Source organism: Vicia villosa, linkage group LG3 (assembly GCF_029867415.1).
Source record: "Vicia villosa cultivar HV-30 ecotype Madison, WI linkage group LG3, Vvil1.0, whole genome shotgun sequence".
Classification (NCBI taxonomy): domain Eukaryota; kingdom Viridiplantae; phylum Streptophyta; class Magnoliopsida; order Fabales; family Fabaceae; genus Vicia; species Vicia villosa.
Genome location: NC_081182.1, coordinates 68,890,068 through 68,912,063, shown reverse-complemented (window position 1 = coordinate 68,912,063; position 21,996 = coordinate 68,890,068). Strand labels below are relative to the sequence as shown.

Below are 21,996 nucleotides of genomic sequence, written 5' to 3'. Positions count from 1 at the left end.
GTTAAGTACATAAGAAGCGGCCTCCCAGGAACCGGAGGCATGAGAATTGGTGGCACTTGGAGATACTGTTTGATCTTTTCGAAGGCTTCTTGACAATGATCATCCCAACGGATATCTTGATTCTTGCGCAGCAACTTAAAGATGGGTTCACAAGTGTCAGTGAGATGAGAAATGAACCTGGCTATATAATTCAATCTCCCAAGGAACCCTCAAACTTCTTTTTCATTCTTTGGTGCTGGCATATTCTGTATTGCTCTTACTTTATCAGGGTCAACCTCAATCCCTCGTTGGCTCACGATGAATCCAAGTAACTTTCCAGATCGCACTCCAAAAGTGCACTTGTTTGGATTAAGCCTCAGCTTGAATTTTCGCAGACGAGCAAACAACTTATCAAGATATACCAAGTGTTCCTCCTCAGTTTGGGATTTTGCAATCATATCATCAACGTATACTTCAATCTCCTTATGGATCATATCGTGGAAAAGGGTCACCATCGCACGTTGATATGTTGCACCAGCATTCTTAAGACCAAAAGGCATCACCTTATAACAATACGTACCCCACGGAGTGGTAAAAGCAGTCTTGGTCATATCTTCAGGAGCCATCTTTATTTGATTATAGCCAGAAAAGCCATCCATGAATGAGAAAACCGAATACTGAGCAGTATTGTCAACTAACACATCAATATGAGGCAGAGGAAAATCATCCTTCGGACTTGCCCTATTCAGGTCTCGGTAGTCGACACCACTACGCCAAAAAGAGTTTTAGACAGCACACTTTAGACAGCGCTTTTATATAAAAGCGCTGCTATAAGTAAAATAAAAAATAAAACACGGAAAGTGTATACAAAAAAGAAGAAAAGCGCTGCTAAAAGGCCTACCTGAGACAGCGCTTCTGAAAAACGCTGCTAAAAGTGTTGCCTTAGAAAGCGCTTTTTATAAAGCGCTGGTATATGACTATATCAGAAAGCGCTTTCTGAAAAGCGCTGCCTTAGGCGGATTAAAATTAAAATTAAAAAATAGATTCTCACAAACTAAAAACCCTATCGTCGTTCTTTCTATTCTCCCAAACAGAAAACCCACTCGTTCTTCTTCTTTTCCCAAACCAAAAATCTACTGAATCCACGAACAAACTCTCTCAATCCACGAAGAAACCTTCTGAATTCGAAGAATCCTAATTGAACCCACAATTACGAATTTCATTTTTCTTCTCTCACGAAAATCCCTTCAGCAAGTTCGAAAAGCCCTAATTTAAGCCAAATTTGCGATTTTCTTCTTCTGTAAAACAAAATCGCTTTCATCTGGGTTTATATCATTCTTCTTCGGCATTAGAGGTATGAATTTACTCTGGCATTGTTTATAGAATTTCAATACGAAAATCCCTTCAAACGCTTTCTCTGAATTTGTGTTGAAGTGTTAAATGAACCATGTTTTTGATGTTGGTTCTGTACAGGGCTGTATGTTAAAACTTGTTAGGGGTGTTGAATTGTTTTGATTCTATTTCTTTTTCTGTTGTTTGTATGCGACAGCTTCTGAACAAAATTCCTGTAACAGCACACCGTGTCTCGTATGATGAATGAATGTCATTGTTTTGGATATGGTATGGTTCTACTAAGTTTGCTTTAAGTGTTTAATGTGAATGAGCAAATTTGTCGCAGGTTTGTATCTTGAATTTGGCCTGGTACCTGGCTTAACTGCTAGTGTTTCAAAACTGTTAGTATCTTAGTTAGTTGGAGTTGTTTAAGAGTTAGTTAGGACTAAAAAATTCTGTTTTTGAAATTTGTTAGCAGTTAATCATTGTTAGAGATTAAGTTGGAGGTTAAGTTTGAAAACAATTTGGTTACAAAACTGTTAATGAGACTTGGTTTAATGTCAACTTCGCTTCGAATGGCTTTTGAATTGATTTTGAATGAAATATGAATGTATGTATTGTATGGTTTTTATATATGATTTAGGTATTCTATTTGTATGAGTATGTTTTATAAATGGTTTTATAAGTTCGGTTGTCTCATGAGTGGGGACTGTGTACTAATATGTTCATATTCTGGATTGGTCGAAAGCAATTGTAACAAGGGCGCACAGTGCCTTTGTGCACCTATTGAACCTCTTGTACATGGTTTAATGAATGTATCAAGCTATATCTTAGGAAAAGTGGATGTTTAATATGAGCTAATGTCACTGAAATAGTGGTCACCACTCAGCATTATGCTGCATAGAGTTGATTACTTTAAATTTGAAGCTTCATATAAGGGATTAATGGGCCTTTTCATTTAGTTCTATTTGGTTTTCTACATTGGTCAGAATTTTATGACATTTATTAACAAGACTTTGTATAGTTGGTATCTGATTTAAGAATAAACTTCAAAGGATTTAATATTTATGTGACTTGTTTCGAACTTGAATGTGATGGTTTTAATATGGACCGAATCTGATTCGTTAATAAATGTATAGGGTTATAGCTTTCTCGGTGGCGATGGTTGCTCGGAATTGGAGGTGAAGCTGCCTGAAACATGGAAAGACTTAAGATTGAAGCTTGAAGTGTAAGCTTGGTTCAGGTTCTTCTCTGTTGTGCAAGTTGGTGGATTGCATGACTTGAAATTTGAATGCTTTTCCTTTTTATTACAGAATTCCAACAGACGCTAGCTCGATCGAATACACATTGGTTTGGACTGAATAGGTGCTGAGTCATATATCTGAGGCCAGTCTGCTTGTAAGTTTTCTATTAGAACTCATAGTTAGAATGGTAGTTAATATGTTCACTAAGGAAATATTACATTCAATTACACCATAATTCAGATCAATTCCTCAATTCTAAGTTAAATTTAACTTAGCATGTCAAGTATATATTTTTTTTAAATCTTATTCAACTTCTCTGTGAACACCCGTGATTTAAAATAACATTATTGCAAGTGAGAGTAGCCCAATAGGCTTCTGCACATTTACAAACAGTACATAATGAGTTTATACTAATTCACAGACTAATGTTAGCGTGAGTCATAATTTTGAGACCAGAACACTATATTTTTTGAAAAATATAAATGCATATTGTCCATAAAATGGATGCAAGCTTAGACAAAAAAAATTAGAAAGCTTAAACCATATGAATACCTTTTCAAAAAGATCCAAACACTCCTGATTGTCTTCAAAGTCTACTTTGGTCCAATCAACACCATCTATTTCATAGTCCTGAAATAAAGATATATAAGTTGTGGTGCATATGAAGCCTACTCAAGAATGCCATCTATTTCATAATTTTTAATTTAAATTGAAGCTTAACATAATCACTGACCTGCTGCTCCAATTTAATCAGATGCCGATTGAAATGTTGTTGAAGCCTCTCATTGGCATAGTTTACGAAACAGAACATATTAAAGAGTATGGATTTATAATCTTGTATCACCCTTACCACCACTAGAATCAACCAACCATCGTATGCCTTTTAATGTTAATCCAGTCAATTTTAGTACCTATAGCAAATTATACTATATTTATTTGTAAACAAATTTGTTTAAATATAAATAAGAAAATAAATATATCAGTAAAACATCTAAAATAAGGTTGTGTTGTATGACTATAGGACCTTGTATGTAAATTTTTGTTTATTTTGTTGAGTGCTTTGAAATATACAAGATAGGTGTAATGAGAGAAGATTGCATAGATATTAGTTTAAGTTGTTGTGACATTTCAAAATGTTATTTCAAAATATACAAGATAGGTGTAATGAGAGAATATGTACTAAACTAACAAAATGTTAAGTCTAGAACTTGAGTAGCTTGTCTTTTATCATATTAGAGATGTAGATTCATTGAAATTGTTTTAAATACTTATAAAATAAAGAAAGATTATAAAATAAAACAATTTTAACTCTAATAGTTTCACTTGAATAGTTCTCTAATAGTTTCATATTGTGTGGTGTAAAACAATTTTATGTGTTGTACCATTTTCCATTGTTTTTCTCTTCAATTAATTATAGTGTTTTTGTTTATTGTTCTCTAATAGTTTCATCCGTCGTCGGCACCAATAACCCCTGACTTTCTTTGGTAAGTCAAGTTCAATGGATAAAAAATGGATGAATGCCGATCGACGGTCAAAAGAGTACGAGAATGGGGTATTGGAATTTGTTAAGTTTGCTGTTGAACACGTCAAAGACGTCGGTCGAATGAAATGTCCTTGTTTGCGTTGTTGTTATGGGGATCGGGTTGACGCAGCTGGATTGAAATCGCATTTATTGACGCATGGGATTGATCGAAGTTATAAGTGTTGGATATATCATGGTGAGAAAATTAACGAGAATGTTGAACCGGGGGAGAAAAGTAATACGACGACCTATGCTCCAGACGACAATGACACGGATACATACGATTGTGATCGAGTCAAAGAGATTGCAGAAGCACTTGAAGAAGATCTTAAGGACTGTCCCAAAATGTTTGAGAGGTTGGTAAGCGATGCAGAGAAACCGCTGTATATTAATTAATGTTTCAAAGAGTAAAGCCAACAACATCACATGGATTCAAGTGGAGGTATATTAATTAATGTTTCACAATTTTGATTATATAAATAGTGATGATATATACGTGATAAAACTTAGGCCTTATCCATATTTTCTTTCCATGTGTAGTGTCCTGGGCAGCGTAATGAAGTAGATTGCGGTTTTTACATGTTGCAGTTTATGAAAGAAATTCTTCTTTTGAATCAAATAGAGATTCCGTCCAAGGTATGGATTTCTAACTTAAGAGTTATTTTAATATTTAACACATATTTCTCATATAATTAAATAGTTTTAACTTAAACATACCATGTTATATTATTTTGTAGTATTTTGACGACTTCAAGTGTGCTACTTACTCAAAATCTAAGTTGGATGAACTTAAGGAGGAATGGTGTCAATTCATGATTGAGTTGAAAGTTGTATAGGTATACTGAAATTTTACTATAATTGATGAGAATTTTGAGTATAGCCAAGTGCATGTTGCACTATTTGATTTATCTACATAGACTATTAAGTGATATGTAGGCCGTTTGAAATACATTCGTGGAAAATGTAGAATGGTTTTATATACACTAATGTAGAATGTTTTTCACCTTTAATTTATATTATTTTGTTTTTGGTTTTCTGTTATTCTGTTTTGTGATTATAATGGTTAATTTGATGCAATTGCAGGATATTGAAGGGTAAAAAGGTTAGCAGCTGGCAAGAAGAAAAAGTAGATATTTAGCATCCTTTTGACTTGTGTAAAAAATAACAATGTTTTGGATAATGCAATTGTTTTCATTGAATTGGATGTAACTTTGTTGTTGTTTATTAATATATTCTTATATAAAAAATTCAAACTTTATTCGTATATATATATATATATATATATATATATATATATATATATATATATATATATATATATATATATATTCTTAGCATCTTAGCTCTGAAAAATAGAGTTTCTTTTTGTTGTTTATCGGTGAAATTTGTAATGGTATATTGTACAGGTGCAAAATGTGGTGAAAACCTGGGGAAAGCCTATTTTAAATAGACCCATTTAAAAATTTCATGGACATTAGACAGCGCTTTAGAAGAGAAGCGCTGCCTAAAAGCTATTTAAAAACTTTGTTTCAGAAAAGCGCTGCCTAAAGGGGGCCTTTAACAGCGCATTTAAAAAAAAAGCGCTGGCTAAAGTGGTACTTTAGCAGCGCTTGTGGTGAAAGCGCTACTTAAAGGTGGCCTTTAGCAGCGCTTTTAAGAGGCTTTTTCTTAAGAATTGTTTCAGAAAAGCGCTGTCTAAAGGGGGTCTTTAGCAGCGCTTTAGATATAAAAGCGCTGTCTAAAGTGGGCCTTTAGCAGCGCTTTATAGGTAAAAGTGCTGACTTAAGGGTGCCTTTAGCAGCGTTTTCAAGGTGAAAAAAAGCGCTGCCTTTACCTACGGCAGCGGGGGAATAGATAGCGCTTTTAAGCGCTGCCTAAAGCCAAAAAAAGCGCTGTCTATGTGCATGTTTGGCGTAGTGCACACATGCGTACCTTTCCGTCCTTCTTGGGAACAGGTATTATGTTTGCAATCCAAGGAGGATATTCACACACAGATAAAAAACCAGCCTTCAACTGTTTTTCAACTTCCTCCTTGATTTTCAAGGCCATATCAGGTCGAGTTCTTCGTGGTTTCTGTTTTACAGGCGGACATTCTAGTTTGAGCGGTAACCTGTGCATAACTATATCCGTGTCTAAACCAGGCATGTCTTCGTATGACCAGACGAAGATGTCAACATACCCTCGGAGCAACTCAATCAACCTTCTCTTTACATCACTTTGCAAAGCGGCCCCTATCTTGACTTCTCTCTTTGCTTCTTCCGTACCGAGGTTGATGATTTCTATGACCTCCTGATGTGGCTGAATGGATTTCTCTTCTTGTCTCAAGAGTCTTGCCAATTCCTCAGGGACTTCACAATCTTCTCCACTATCTCCATCAGCTTGGTCAATTGGATTCTCAAGGATATCAAGACGTGGAACTGTAACATTATCATTTTTGATGGAATCCGAGCCGGATCTGCACGATGGATGGTTCATGCCTTAGAATGCAACACATAAAGGAAATGAAAAAAGAGAAAAAGCTTTGCCATTTTTGAAAAAGTTTTTAAAGTAAAAATGAAAGAAATGGAACAGTAATTGCATGCGAAAATATGATTCTCATTCAATATTAAACAAATTGAAACACATGGGGGGCCCTCCTTTATACAAGTGATCAAAATGCTTGGGGCGAAGCACATGATTTATCGAAACAAGAAAATTACATCTCCATAAAAGTGACTCTAGGGATATCCAATATGGTCCAATTGTTGAGTTCCTTCCCAGGCGCAGCATGACAAATGAATCTGGAGAGATCTTCTTCATCATCATCATCCACGGCGAGAACCTGACCTCCAGAACTAGTACTGGCACTGACGAACACTTGAGAAATCGGGGGGATCACCTTCTTTCCGAGGGTTGTGCTGAGTTGAGTAGAAGAGGATGGTTGGTATCCAAGCCCATACTTGTCTCGCTTCTCATAGACATCAATCAGCTTGCCCCAGGCACCATGGGGAACACCAGCTTCTAAGAAAGCCTTAGCATCATTCAAGGATGAGAGGGGTGCTCCAGGTTCCTTCTTAATCTCGACCACAGGGAGTTTGTCGACCGACACAATCTCTAAGGCTTGAAAGGGTGTCTCTTGTATCTCTCCCTCCACTTCCACATAACGGTATGTTGCCAGATTATTGACTATCAGATCCTCTTCACAAGTGATCACAACAATCTTGTCATTCACAACAAATTTCAAACACTGGTGGAGAGTAGATGTCACAGCTCCAGCAGCGTGAATCCAAGGACGACCCAAGAGGCAAGTGTACGAAGGGCGTATATCCATAACATAGAAGGCAATGTAGAACATGTGAGGACCAATCAAGACAGGCAGATCAATTTCCCCTTCTACGGACCTTCTAGAACCATCAAACGCTCTGACACTCATAGTGCACGGCCTCATCATAACCCCATCCATACTCAGTTTAAACAAAGTAGCCTTGGGCATCACATTAAGAGAAGAACCCGTATCAATCAGAACTCGAGACAACACAGCATCCAGACACTTGACGGAGATATGCAACGCTTTGTTGTGTGCTCTACCCTCAGGTGGAAGTTCATCATCACAAAAACCCAAACAATTACCAGCAGCAATGTTGGTCACGACCCCTTCAAACTGAGGCACAGTAATGTCTTGAGTTACATGAGCTGAAGCCAGGACCTTCATCAGAGCATCACGGTGAGCTTCTGAATGCACCAAAAGAGACAAGATAGAAATCTTAGCTTGAGTTTGGTCAAGTTGATCAATCACCTTATAGTCACTTTTCTTAATGATTCTCAGAAGTTGTTCAGCATCTTATGCAGTATGGGTCTCAGGAGGATCAACAGCAACTTGCTTCCCCTTCGCTTGTGCATTGGCATCTTTGTTCGTCTCTTTAGGTAGTGGAGGAGGGGCAGCAAAGATTCGACCACTACGAGTGATGCCACTAGTCCCAGCAATATTAGTGACACTCGAATTACCCACTGGAGGACAGTCATACTTCTTCCCTCGAATATACACAGCATTATAACTCCAAGGAACAACCTTGGAATTACTCACAGAAAAGGGAACGAGAGATGAGGTTGAAGGGGTCAGAGGGGCATCTGGAACCTGAATGACCAACGGAGTTCTTGGAGCTTGAATAACCAAAGGAGTACTCGGAGCATGAATGACCAAAGAAGTACTTTGAGTCTTTGACACCTCAGCAGAATAGTAAGGGATCTCTAAAGTGGCCACATCTTCACCAGAAACAACCCTTTCCACTCTAAGAATACCTTCATCCATCATCTTTTGAATCTCTTCTTTCAATCTGGCACATTCCTCTGGATTAGAAGAACATTGCAAACAGAAGTCATGTAGTTCACTCAAAACCTCTTGTTGCATGAGGTGTTCCCTGACAGTTGCAAGCGGCATCTTAACCTCATTAACATCAGTTACCAGGATCTGTTCGTTGCACAATTCAAAAGCATTGGTCGTGCCTGCATGAGGAGGCATAGGTTTATTCTGCACGTTAGGACCAGTAGGAGTGAACGAGATAATCTTGTCATCAAGAAGATCTTGAACCTTTAATTTGAATGCTCTACACTTTTCAATTGTATGGCCTAGAGCCCCTGAATGAAATTCACAACAGGCATTAACATCATAACCGGGAGGAAGAGGACTAGGTGGAGGACCAAGTTCACGAAGCTGTACCAACTGACTAGCAAGCAACTGAGGGAGAAGCTGAGCATATGACATCGGAACCGGATCTATACGCCTATCTTGGTACCTTGTCCTCTGTGGGCCCCTTTGACCTTGAGGCCTAGGATTTTGCTGACGATTCTGAGGAGCAGCAACTTGTTGTTGTGGGATGAATGGCTGTTGAGGTGCCACCCATGGCTGTGGAAGAGCAGCAGCATATGCTTGAGGGACATATGGGCCAGGAACAGCATAAGGCATTGGGTAATAAGGAGGTGGAACAACAGAGTATACAGGAGCTCGACCTTGGTCAACAGAGGCGGTGCTAGTCTCACCTTCTTTCTTCTTCACAAATCCAGAGTATGGCTTCTTACTATTACCATTAGAATTGCTAGGATTAGTAACACCTTGAATGGTACCAGCTTTAACACAATTCTCAACCCGTTCACCAATGATGACCACATCTGAGAAGGAAGGAGAAGTATTACTAACCATGTGCTGAAGATACGGCCCTTTAAGAGTTCCCATAAACAGATCAATTAATTCACGGTCCAAGAGAGGAGGTTGGACTCGAGCAGCAAGTTCACGCCACCTCTGGGCGTACTCCTTAAAAGATTCTTCAGACTTTTGTGACATATTTTGAAGCTGAGCACGGCTAGGAGCCATAGCAGTGTTATAGTGGTATTGTTTCAAGAAGGCATCAACAAGTTCTCCCCAAGTACTAACATTAGACCTCTCAAGTTTCATATACCACTCCAACGGGGCTCCAGTGAGACTGTCCTGAAAGAAATGCATGAGCAATGGTTCGTTCTCAGCATGAGCAGCCGTCTTACGGCAGTAGGAACGAACGTGAGTCTCTGGGCAGGTGACTCCCTTGTACTTATCAAAATCTGGCACCTTAAACTTCGGGGGAATAACAATACCAGGTACCAAGCACATAGCAGCAGTGTTGAAACTCGAAGTTTTAGCAACCTCAACAGCCTTAAGGCGCTCTTCAAGAGCCTGGTACATCTTAGTAGTCTCGGTCAACTCAGTAGTAAGATCGTGTTCAAGATCGATAACCTCGTGGTGGTCATCCACTACTTTAAGTGTCTCATTAATAGGAGTCTCCTTAGTTTTTACTCCTCCATCAGCAGAATTGGTAGGAGCATCCTTGACCAATCCAGCGACGCTCTTTCTGAGCTCCTCTTGTCCTTGGACAACGGCATGGAGAGTCTCCATAAGTTGGGTCATTCTTTCCCCCATGACATCCATATCCCTACGAAGGGCAGCTTGATTCTGTTCAAATTGGTCCATGATTCTCTTCTCGTTGTTTCTGGTGCGGTAAGGATGTAAGAAAGTCAGCTTCGTCGTCGGAAAAGAAATTTGTTGTTGGAAGGGACCCCAATTAGAATCTGATAAAAACCTGAAAGTGCAGTATGATATGAGTGCATGGGTGCATGTGTGCATGTTTTATTATTTTCAAGACTCTTTAGCTTTGTCTCAGGCCAAGAACACAAGATAATGGAGGAAATAGTGAAGCATAACCAAGATAAGCACAACCAAGATAAGCAAACATAATCGATTAATTCCACAACTAAGTTCTTGAAGTACAAAATATTCTGCTCCCATGAGCCAACAAATACAGAAATAGAATTAGGAATCCCATCCAACAAATCTGGTGGTGATTCTACAACAAAATCAGCATTAAGCAGGGTCCCCCATGTCCACATGACGGAGAGGGCTTTCCCCGATGTTCTTATCACTCCAGGTCTTCATTTCTTCAAAGAGCTTCTTGGTCTCAACACGGGTTGGCCTCTTAATGATTTCTTGAATCAGCAGGTCTTTTCTGAAATGCATTGTTTCCATGTGGCGATTCTTCAACTCCCAATATGTAGTTTCCTCTTGAGCTTGGGCACTACCTTGATCTTTTTCTCTTATCTGACCCTTCAGCTTTCGGATCTCTTCATAGCATTTCTCTATCTGTCCTTGGCGTTCCAACAAGAGTTTGTCTGCTTTCTTACGACGAGCCTTTTTCTGAATTGGCTTCTTTAGTCTGAATCTGGAGTCTTTCAGTCAAATCTGCCAACTGAGCCTCATAATGGTCTTTCAGCTTCTTTTCTTGAGTTTCAGTAGATTTAGCACCTACAGTCATCCTTGGCCTCTTTTGAGAAGTGCTCCCTCTAGCATACAATTCTTCAAGCTCTATTTCTCTTAATTTCAACTTATGGAGTGCGGAAAGCTTCTCTTGCCGAGCAATATTCATCTTAACATGCATTGTTTCCATCTGTTCAGTCAACTTCCGATTCTGATCCACAGTTTGATTATAACGAGGCATGGAAACAATGTTGGGTTGTTCACCAGTAGGGGGGTACAAAGGATCTTTAGGAGGGAGAGGCATCCCTTGAGCATCAACCACAGATTCGACCCACTTAGTATAATCCTCGTAGGTAGCACAATCTCTCTGACCGAAATGTTTCTTATCTCTCCAACAAATACTCTTCCAAGCTTGTACAACTTCTGCCATCTGCCCACTGTCGGTGGCTGAATGATAGAAAATATTCTCAGCAATCTCTGTTTGTTCAGGAGGACTTACAAAAGCGTACCCAAATGTTCTTCTGGCTAAGATAGGATTGTAGTTGATTCCACCTCTAAGACCCATGAGAGGTACATTTTTGAACTTTCCGCAACTCATAATAACTTCCATGTCATCTAAAGCTTTATTATACCAGACAATATCTTTGGCCCTAAGCCCCATAATCCTCTCAGCCCACTTAGATGTGTGCCTATTATCAACGAAAGCGCCACGCTCAGGCAAATGTGACCTGAACCAACGATATAACAACGGAGCACAGAATCTAACCAAACCTCCCTTCTGACTACTCTTGTGATGAATGGAGTGATAAACATCCCCCAAAAGTGTAGGAACCGGATTCTGCAGAATGAATATATGAATTGCATTCATGTCAACAAAGTTAGGAACGTTTGAGAACATCATGATACCATAGATACTTAGAGCCAGGATAGCCCTAAATGTGTCCCATTCCTTTGCTTCAACAGCCTCACAACCCCTTTTGACCAGAAACTCCATGCAAAAACCAAGACCTCCTCCCTTCTTGGTGAGATTTGCTTCCACGACCGACTTGCTCAAATAAAGAGCCTTAGCAATTTCAATGGAATCAGGGGTCTTCATGGTGCCATAGTATGGTACTTCCTTCTTTATAGGAACTCCAAGAAATAGGGAATACTCTTCTAATGTTGGAACCAAGAGGTAGTCGGTGAACGTGAAGCAGCAAAGGGAAGGATTATAGAACTGAAGCAAAGTATGAACTCCCTCTTGCTCGTACTTGGTGAACGGCATCTTGAGAAGGCTCAGAATGTACCCATATTTTTCTAGGAAATTGGTTGACTCATCTGGCGTAATCTTCTTTGCTAAACACCCAAGGGAATCCAGATTCGGATCCAGGAAAGAATAAGAGGGGTTGCGTCTACCAGTCTTCATTGGTGGGGCCATGTGTTGGTCGGAGACAAAGCCAAAAGTTCCTGAAAATAAATGAACATGCATGTTAAATGATATGATGGAATGCATTTCATTGGGAGAATCCTAAAGTCTTTTCATTATTTCTTTTCTTTTCTTTTCTTTCTCTTTTTTTTTTGCAAAAAAAGTATATACATATTTATTATTATTTTTTTTGGAAATAGATTTTAGGATTCTCCACGAATGAAGTGAGGTGGATGCAATAGCATGATGTGTCATGTGTGTGATGTGGTGAGAGACTGAATGTCCCTCGCAGCTCTGGATATCTGGGTAACACTGAATGTAACAGGTTCAAAATTCCGGCTTCAGATTGCGAAATGGAAATCAGGGTATGATGAAGGCTAGTATCCTGTCCCACCCCAAACTCACAGGTATGAATTCTAGACATGGACAGGTGGTCCCTAATGGTCACTAGGGTCTACAGTTCCCATGGGGTACAAAGTGTTTGAGGCAGCAAGCGTGCCAGACACAGTGTTCCATGAAAGAACCTCGCCCAGTTGTGGTACCCCATGTCAAGCTCGATCGTAGCAAGAGCCACGGGAGTCAACATGAGCATCCACGCTAATCCTATGTGTCACTGGCCTGGGTAGTGGGCCTTTTACCTCACAAAAACCCCCCACCTGCAAAACAAAGCAGAAAAATATGTGGCCCCCACGGGGACCCATAATATAGTCCAGACGCATGATGTGCAAGCAGAAGTAAACATGATATGCAAGCAGAAAATAAACATGCAAACATATATACAAGATGTGCAAACATATACACAAAATGTAAACACATAAACAAATAAATAAACACCCAATAAAAGAAACAAACAAAGGCTAGGATCGACTTGCTTAGGGAATCCCCAGCAGAGTCGCCAGCTGTCGCACGCTCGCGAAAAATGAACAGAGTCGCAACTAATATATTTATCTCAAAAGGGAAAGGAATATCAGAAAACCTAACAAAGGAAGGAACAGGGTCTTGCGACCAGAGAATCAAGGTACGAGAGTCGGTTACGCAAGGGGAAGGTGCTAGCACCCCTCACGCCCATCGTACTCGATGGTATCCACCTATGTTTGTCTCTATCTAAAGGGTGTATCTATGTCTAAATCCTAAATGTGAATGCATTCAAAAGAAATACGGGGAAAAGAAGGAATTATTACAATTGTGCTCGTTCAAGCCCCGCGACTTGATGCCTACGTATCCTTTTCAGGAATCAGAGCGCCGTAGTTCGGCTCAAGATTTTCTGTTTGTTTTTGTGTTTTTTAGTTGGGCGGAGTTAACGCTCGCGCTCTTGCATAAGGGGACAGCCTAGGATGCAATAGAGCGGAGATAACAATGCCCTTAAGAAAGGAGGGAAGAGAGAGAGTTTGAGTGTTTCGAGGAAATCCCTAAGGCAAGGGAAACTCGAGTTACTCTTTGGTTTGTGTCTTTTAGAATTTGGGAAATTACGCCCGAATGGTTCCCTAAAGCAAGGGAGATCCAAGCACTCGAATGATTCCCTAAAGCAAGGGAGATTCAAGCTTCCATTCCCTTTTTAATGATTTTCACTTTTTTATTAATGTTTTTTTAAGTATTTTCTTTGTATTTTTTTAAAGGGGATTTTATTTTGAATATTTATTAGATGTTTTGATGTTGAAAAAGAAAAAGAATGAAAAAGTGGGGGACTAGCCTAATTTCTAAGCCTAATTGTTATTATAATCCAATAGGGATGAGGAAGAAGTTATTTTGGTATTTCACAACATAAGAAAATATTCACAAAAAGAAAAGAATTAAAATCCAAACTATTCATGGAGATATATACACAAACAATGGTGTAATACGGTGAACTGACTTTTTATCGAAATGTCGCGGTTAAGCATGAGTCGCCACCGACTTTTATTTTATCCAATTGGAACGGCTAAAAGAACAGAAAAAGACCTTTGAAATATTTTGAGTTCGGGGGGTAAATTATACAAAGGGAAGGTGTAAGGCACCCTTTGCATCCATGTTTATCCATGGGCTCTTAATTGCTTAACTCACTTTGTTTTCAAAATGTTTGAATTGTTTGAAATGTAGGGTGTGAATAGAAAAACTTCGTTTAAGGACTTTAGCTTGTAAATAAGCGTAGCCTTGTTTTGAAAGTGTTTTAAAAATGAGTGGGAAAAGTATTTTTGATTTGATTTTGAAAAGAGCAAGCAATTAGTAGCAACTACCCTAAGTTTGAAAAAAATTGTTCTTTTAGCTTTTCAGGCGAAAGGATCTATCCATACCATAAGAAGGCAGGAAGTCTTTCAATTGGATGTTTAAGGGTCATCGATAAATCGTTCGCCATAAGACTGTCCCATGCCATAAAGAGGGCAGGTAGTCTAAGGGAAGGATAGAATAGTCATTTTAACCTTTAGGCAACAGGCGAGGATACCTTAGCAATAGGGACGAAGCATCATTTACCGAGGCAGCATCGAGGGAGTTTCTATAACTTTGAAGGCAACATTGCTTTAGGTATCCTCGGAATCGAGGGACTTGACTATTTAGTACATTTAGAGGCAACAGAATCTTTAAGGCAACAGGCAACAAAGGCAACAAGAGGAATTACCCTAAAGGTGTGTGTGTGCACAATCATGTGGTTAACTTCGATGACATTTATCTTGTAAATTAGTGATCTATGTTCAATTCATGGTTGCACTCCCTATTTTACTAACCACGCAGTTTAAAGTGAGCAGAAAATAAAGGCAGAAATTAAAGTTCCTACGCTATTACAATAAACACCTGCGGGGATGGGGGAATTTAAAATAAGACGGATCAATAATTAGTTTTAAACATTGAATGCCTTGATCCCCTCGAAATTGACCCTGAAAATTAAAATGAAAATAATAAGGGTGAGTGTAGGGCAAATTCATTAACTATTTAAAGTAAACCCTATTTTAGGCAAAGGCAAAATAAAAAATGATATTTTAAAGAAGAAAATAGAAACTTAGCTTTTGATTTAACGGTGCGTAGTCGGAGGTTACTGGGGTAACCCTGAAAATTTGCACAAAAGAAAGGAATTTATTTTTAGTGTATGACTGATAGAACGATAAACCCTGATTTGGGCGCAAGTTAACCATTGTTAATAGACTAAATAAAAATCAAATTAAAAAAAAAAACAAGGCTAACAGAAAAATCGGGAGTTCAAACCAAAATAATTATTGGACGTAATCCTAATTATTTAGTTAATAAAAACCTACTAGAAAATAATATTGAATTTTAATGAGAAACAACAATTATTAATAAATAATGTAAATAATCGAACTTTCGAATAAATGAAATAAGTGATAAATCATTAAGAAAATATAAATTTAATAAATAATTAAAATAATAAAAGAGCAAAAAGAAGTAAAAAAAAGTCATTTATATAATTAAACAAATAAATAAAATAAAAACTGAAAAGGAGGACTCAGCTGGCGCTAGGATCAGGTGTTGTTGCCTCCTTGAGGGTCCATGGCGTGCGTGCGTTCTAAAGCCTTTGGATCTGAATCAAGGAGCATCCGATGGCCATGATAACGAGGTGTACGATGGACAGAGATGAGGCACCTGTACAGGATTTGCTGAAGCAAAAAACTTGGAAAAATAACATGCGTGTGTGGGGATCGAACCCACGTCTCTGATTTCACCAACATACTTGCCTCGCCAGCTGGACTGGAATGATGTTCTGTTACATAAATCAAACCATTAAATTATTAAAGAAAAAAATCGAGTATTTGAATTCAGGAAGCGCGCGCTGGTCTTCTTCTTCCTCGGAAAAGCCAAATATTTCACAGACTTTTACCTACGGCTGAAGCGTGGCTACAAGACCTGCAAGTTTAGAAATCAAGCAATATGCAATAGAAATTTATGGAAAAGGTACAGAATGACTAGAAATTGTTTCCTGAACGCAGTAGCGCCATTCGTTCGGCCCAATTGTCTCCCTATCAAGAACCCCTAATTGGAAGCTCTAAAACCCTGGCCATGGTGGATACTGTTAGAACAAGATTTGTTCTGATCAATTATCTTAGTTTTGATGATAACAATAATATGAATTTTGCTTAAGATAATATGGTACTCTAATCCAATGCAATTTCCTTTTCAGGGAATATATAAAGAGTATGCATAATTCAGCGCTCAGAAGCTTTGTCTCAAAGGGTTCAGCATGCAACATCAGAACATGGTCTGGCAAGACATCAGAAGATGGTCGAAGCAGAATCAGAACATGGGTCTATGGAAGCATCAGAAGAACATGAGATCAGAAGCACTGAAGTTCTGATGGTATCACGCTCAGAAGCACTTCAACCCCCTTTCTAAGTGTTTTTCTATCCTTCAATTGGCATCAGAGCGCCGGTTCTAAGGTGCAAGCACTTAACCGTGTTTAGAAAAGATTCAGGAAGAGAAAAACGCTTCAGTAAAAGATGGCTGGTGAAATTGAAAAGTCTACACCTGCATCTACATCTGGCTCTGCTGAGCAACACAACGGTAACAATGGTTATACTAGACCGCCGGTATTTGATGGTGAAAACTTTGAATACTGGAAAGATAAACTGGAAAGTTACTTTCTTGGTCTAGATGGTGATCTATGGGATCTTCTGATGGATGGTTACAAACATCCAGTAAATGCCAGTGGCGTAAAGCTGACAAGGCAAGAAATGAATGATGATCAGAAGAAGCTTTTCAGGAATCATCATAAATGCAGAACTGTTTTGCTGAATGCTATCTCTCATGCTGAGTATGAGAAGATATCTAACAGGGAAACGGCCCATGACATATATGAGTCCTTGAAAATGACTCATGAAGGAAATGCTCAAGTCAAGGAGACTAAAGCTCTCGCTTTAATCCAGAAGTATGAAGCCTTCAAGATGGAGGATGATGAAGACATTGAAAAGATGTTTTCAAGATTTCAAACTCTTACTGCTGGATTGAGAGTTCTTGACAAGGGATACACCAAGGCTGATCACGTAAAGAAGATCATCAGAAGCTTACCCAGAAGATGGGGTCCTATGGTGACTGCATTCAAGATTGCAAAGAATCTGAATGAAGTTTCTCTGGAAGAGCTTATCAGTGCCTTGAGGAGTCATGAAATAGAGCTGGACGCAAATGAGCCTCAAAAGAAAGGTAAGTCTGTTGCATTAAAATCCAATATCAAGAAATGCACTAACGCTTTTCAGGCTAGAGAAGAAGATCCTGAAGAATCAGAATCTGAAGAAGAAGATGAACTGTCCTTGATCTCCAGAAGGCTAAATCAACTCTGGAAGAACAAGCAAAGGAAGTTCAGAGGCTTCAGAAGTTCAAAGAAATTTGAACGTGGAGAATCTTCTGATGACAGAAGATTTGACAAGAAGAAGGTCATGTGTTATGAATGCAATGAGCCTGGACACTTCAAGAATGAATGTCCAAAACTTCAGAAGGAAAATCCCAAGAAGAAGTTTCATAAGAAGAAAGGTCTTATGGCAACCTGGGATGAATCAGAAGATGATTCAGACTCTGAAGATGAGCAGGCTAACTGTGCGCTGATGGCGACAGAAGATGACGGATCAGAATCTACATCAGAATCAGATTCTGAAGAGGTATTTTCTGAACTTACTAGAGATGAGTTAGTTTCCGGTCTAACAGAACTTCTGGAATTCAAGTCTCAGATTAGTCTCAAATACAAAAAGCTGAAAAAGCTATTTGAATTTGAAACAAAGAAGCTTGAGTTGGAAAATTCTGAATTAAAAGAAAATTTTTTAAAATTATCCAATAATGTTGGATCTCCTTCTGATTCAGAAAAATCCACTCCTAGTCTAAACCATATTCTGAAAGAATATGATTTAAGTTTCAGGAAGTTCTTATCTAGAAGTATTGGCAGAAGTCAGCTAGCTTCTATGATATATGCTGTGTCTGGAAACAAAAGAGTTGGCATTGGTTTTGAGGGTGAAACCCCATACAAACTTGAACCTGTTGATGAAATGAAATTCACATACAAGCCATTGTATGATCAGTTCAAGTATGGCCACTCCCATGATATTAGGCACACTTCACATGCTCAAAGTTTTCACATAACACACATCAAAAAGCATGTGACACAACCTAGGAAATATCATGAAACTCACATTAAAAATTATCATGCTGTTCCTCCTATTGCTTACAATGTTAAATCCAAGTTCAATCAGAACTTGAGGAGAACTAACAAGAAAGGACCCAAGAAAATGTGGGTACCTAAGGATAAGATTATTCCTATTGCAGATATCCTTGGCTGCAAAAAGGACAAAGCACAACATGTCATGGTACCTGGACTCTGGATGCTCACGACACATGACAGGAAGAAGGTCTATGTTCCAAGACCTGGTGCTTAAGTCTGGAGGAGAAGTCAAGTTTGGAGGAGATCAGAAGGGCAAGATAATTGGCTCTGGAACTATAAAGTCTGGTAACTCTCCTTCCATTTCTAATGTACTTCTTGTAGAAGGATTAACACATAACCTCTTATCTATCAGTCAATTGAGTGACAATGGTTATGATATAATCTTTAATCAAAAGTCTTGCAAGGCTGTAAATCAGAAGGATGGCTCAATCCTATTTACAGGCAAGAGGAAGAACAACATTTATAAGACAGATCTGCAAGATCTTATGAGTCAGAAGGTGACTTGTCTTATGTCTGTTTCTGAAGAGCAGTGGGTCTGGCACAGAAGATTAGGTCATGCTAGTTTGAGAAAGATTTCTCAGATTAACAAACTGGATCTTGTCAGAGGACTCCCTAATCTGAAATTCAAATCAGATGCTCTTTGTGAAGCATGTCAGAAGGGCAAGTTCTCCAAACCTGCATTCAAGTCCAAGAATGTTGTTTCTACCTCAAGGCCATTAGAACTCTTGCACATTGATCTGTTTGGCCCAGTCAAAACAGCATCTGTCAGAGGGAAGAAATATGGATTAGTCATCGTAGATGATTATAGCCGCTGGACGTGGGTAAAATTCTTGAAACACAAGGATGAGACTCATTCAGTGTTCTTTGATTTCTGCATTCAGATTCAATCTGAAAAAGAGTGTAAAATCATAAAGGTCTGAAGTGATCATGGTGGTGAATTTGAGAACAGATCCTTTGAAGAATTCTTCAAAGAAAATGGTATTGCCCATGATTTCTCTTGTCCTAGAACTCCACAGCAAAATGGAGTTGTAGAACGAAAGAATAGGACTCTGCAAGAAATGGCCAGAACCATGATCAATGAAACCAATATGGCTAAGCATTTCTGGGCAGAAGCAATAAACACTGCATGCTATATTCAGAATAGAATCTCTATCAGACCTATTCTAAATAAGACTCCTTATGAATTGTGGAAGAATAAAAAGCCCAACATTTCATATTTCCATCCTTTTGGATGTGTATGCTTTATTCTGAACACTAAAGATCATCTTGGTAAGTTTGATTCCAAAGCACAAAAATGTTTCCTTCTTGGATATTCTGAACGCTCAAAAGGCTACAGAGTATACAATACTGAAACATTGATTGTGGAAGAATCAATCAATATCAGGTTTGATGATAAGCTTGGTTCTGAAAAACCAAAGCAGTTTGATAATTTTGCAGATTGTGATATTGACATATCAGAAGTTGTTGAGCCAAGAAGCAACGCATCAGAAGCAGAGCTTCTCAGAAGCAAAGAATCTGAAGATCAAGTATCAGCTTCTCTGGAGAATCTAAGCATTTCTGAAAAACCATCTGTCAGAAGATCATCCAGACTCACTTCTGGTCATTCAGAAGATGTCATTCTTGGAAAGAAGGATGATCCAATCAGAACAAGAGCATTCCTTAAGAACAATGCAGACTGTCAATTAGGTCTTGTATCTTTGATCGAGCCAACTTCTGTTGATCATGCTCTAGAAGATCCAGACTGGATAATTGCTATGCAAGAAGAACTGAATCAGTTTACAAGGAATGATGTTTGGGATCTTGTTCCTAGACCAGATGGATTCAATATAATCGGTACAAAATGGGTCTTCAGAAACAAGCTCAGTGAGAAAGGTGAAGTGGTAAGGAACAAAGCCAGACTGGTGGCTCAGGGTTATAGTCAGCAAGAAGGGATTGACTATACAGAAACCTTTGCACCAGTGGCCAGGTTAGAATCTATTCGTCTATTAATTTCATTTGCCACTCAACATAACATCACTCTCTATCAGATGGATGTTAAGAGTGCCTTCTTAAATGGTTATATAGATGAAGAAGTTTATGTCCATCAACCTCCTGGTTTTGAAGACTCTATGTCTCCTAATCATGTTTTTAAACTAAAGAAATCGTTGTATGGATTGAAACAAGCTCCCAGAGCTTGGTATGAACGCTTAAGTTCTTTCCTTCTGGATAATGGTTTCACTAGAGGAAAAGTGGACACTACTCTCTTTTGTAAAACATTTAAAAGGGATATTTTAATTTGTCAAATATATGTAGATGATATTTGTAATACGGTGAACTGACTTTTTTAATCGGAATGTACGGTAAGCAAGAGTCGCCACCGACTTTTATTTTATCCAAACAAATTCGGAAAGGCAAAAAGAAACAGAAAAAAAACCTTTTTAAAGAAATCTAAGTTCGGGGGGGTAATTTATGCAAAGGGAAGGTGTGAGGCACCCTTTGCATCCATGGTTTTCCATGGGCTCTTAATTGCTTTGCTTGCTCGTTTGTTTAGAAAATGTAGATGAAAGAGATAGGGACTTTAGCTCGTAAATGAGCGTAGCCCTTTTGAAAAATTATGAGAAAGAATATAAAAATTGAGCATTGCAAGGCAATTAGGGGCAATTACCTTAAACTCAGATGATAGGTCTCTTTTTTAGCCTTTTAGAATGAAAGGGTCTATCCTTGCCATAAGAGGGCAGGAAGCCTTTCGTTTGGAGGTTGAAGGGTCGTCGAGTTATCGTTCGCCCAAAGACTGGCCCATGCCATAGAGAGGCAGGTAGTCTAAGGGAAAAGATCAGAATAGCCTTTCGTAGGCAACCAGAAGATACCTCAGCCTTATTCGTGGGCAACTTCCGAGGGTCGAGGTTATGTTAGTGAATCGAAGGCAGCATCATTCTAGGGTCTCATGACCTTTTATCGAGGCAACACAAGGCAACGAGGCAACAGGCAACAAGACAACAGAGAGGGTTACCCAAAAGCGTGCGTGTGTGCACCAATCACGTGATTATATTCCATTATATTATCTTGTAAATTAGTGAGGCTAATTCAATTTAATGGTTGTCACTCCCTATTTTACTAACCACGCATTTAAATAATATAATCAAACAGATATGGGGGAGGGAAATTGTAACCAGCGGATCCCTTAATAGGGTTTGACACAAGTAATAATTAAACAGAAAAAATAAAAGGTTAGGGTTTAGGGTTACCAAACTCGTAGCTTTGGCAATTTGACAAACCCTGGCAAAGGCAAACAAAATAGGGTGAGTGCATTTATCGGTTCGAAGGCGAACACAGTTAACCCTAAAAATAAGGATATAATGTATTTAAAATAAAATAAACAAAAATACTTAGCTTGATTTGATCTGATATGGTTAGCGGGAATAGCCTCGAGCATTGACTCTAATCATCTGAGAATTGACAGAAAAAGAAAATACAGTGAGTGTATGACAATTCTTCATTAACAAGGCAGACAAATATTTAAAAGAATGAAGGAAAATAATATTGTATTAAACATAAAAGAAATAATAAAATTAATCGGGACTTAGCTTTATGAAAGGCGTGGCGCGCAATCGGAAGGCATCTGAAAATAAACCCTGAAAAGATGCACAAAGA

The 21,996-nt window shown here is 38.6% G+C and overlaps 1 protein-coding gene and 1 long non-coding RNA gene across 3 annotated transcripts; one reads left to right on the top strand and one right to left on the bottom strand.

Moving 5' to 3' along the window:
- Positions 1 to 1,008: 1,008 nt before the first annotated feature.
- Positions 1,009 to 5,283, top strand: LOC131656041 (uncharacterized). Of its 2 annotated transcripts, XR_009299955.1 has the most exons (7): positions 1,020 to 1,333; positions 2,451 to 2,539; positions 2,625 to 2,709; positions 3,999 to 4,519; positions 4,618 to 4,713; positions 4,815 to 4,913; positions 5,161 to 5,283. It is a non-coding gene; the product is annotated as an uncharacterized LOC131656041 (long non-coding RNA). The 2 variants fall into 2 exon arrangements; XR_009299956.1 differs by lacking the exon at positions 3,999 to 4,519 and having other exon boundaries at positions 1,009 to 1,333.
- Positions 5,284 to 10,757: 5,474 nt separating this feature from the next.
- LOC131658267 (uncharacterized) lies at positions 10,758 to 12,098 on the bottom strand. Its single transcript, XM_058927579.1, has 2 exons — positions 11,731 to 12,098; positions 10,758 to 11,562 (listed from the first exon to the last, which is right to left on the bottom strand). The coding sequence occupies exons 1-2, from the start codon at positions 12,096 to 12,098 to the stop codon at positions 10,758 to 10,760; spliced, it is 1,173 nt and encodes a 390-aa protein (XP_058783562.1).
- Positions 12,099 to 21,996: the final 9,898 nt, after the last annotated feature.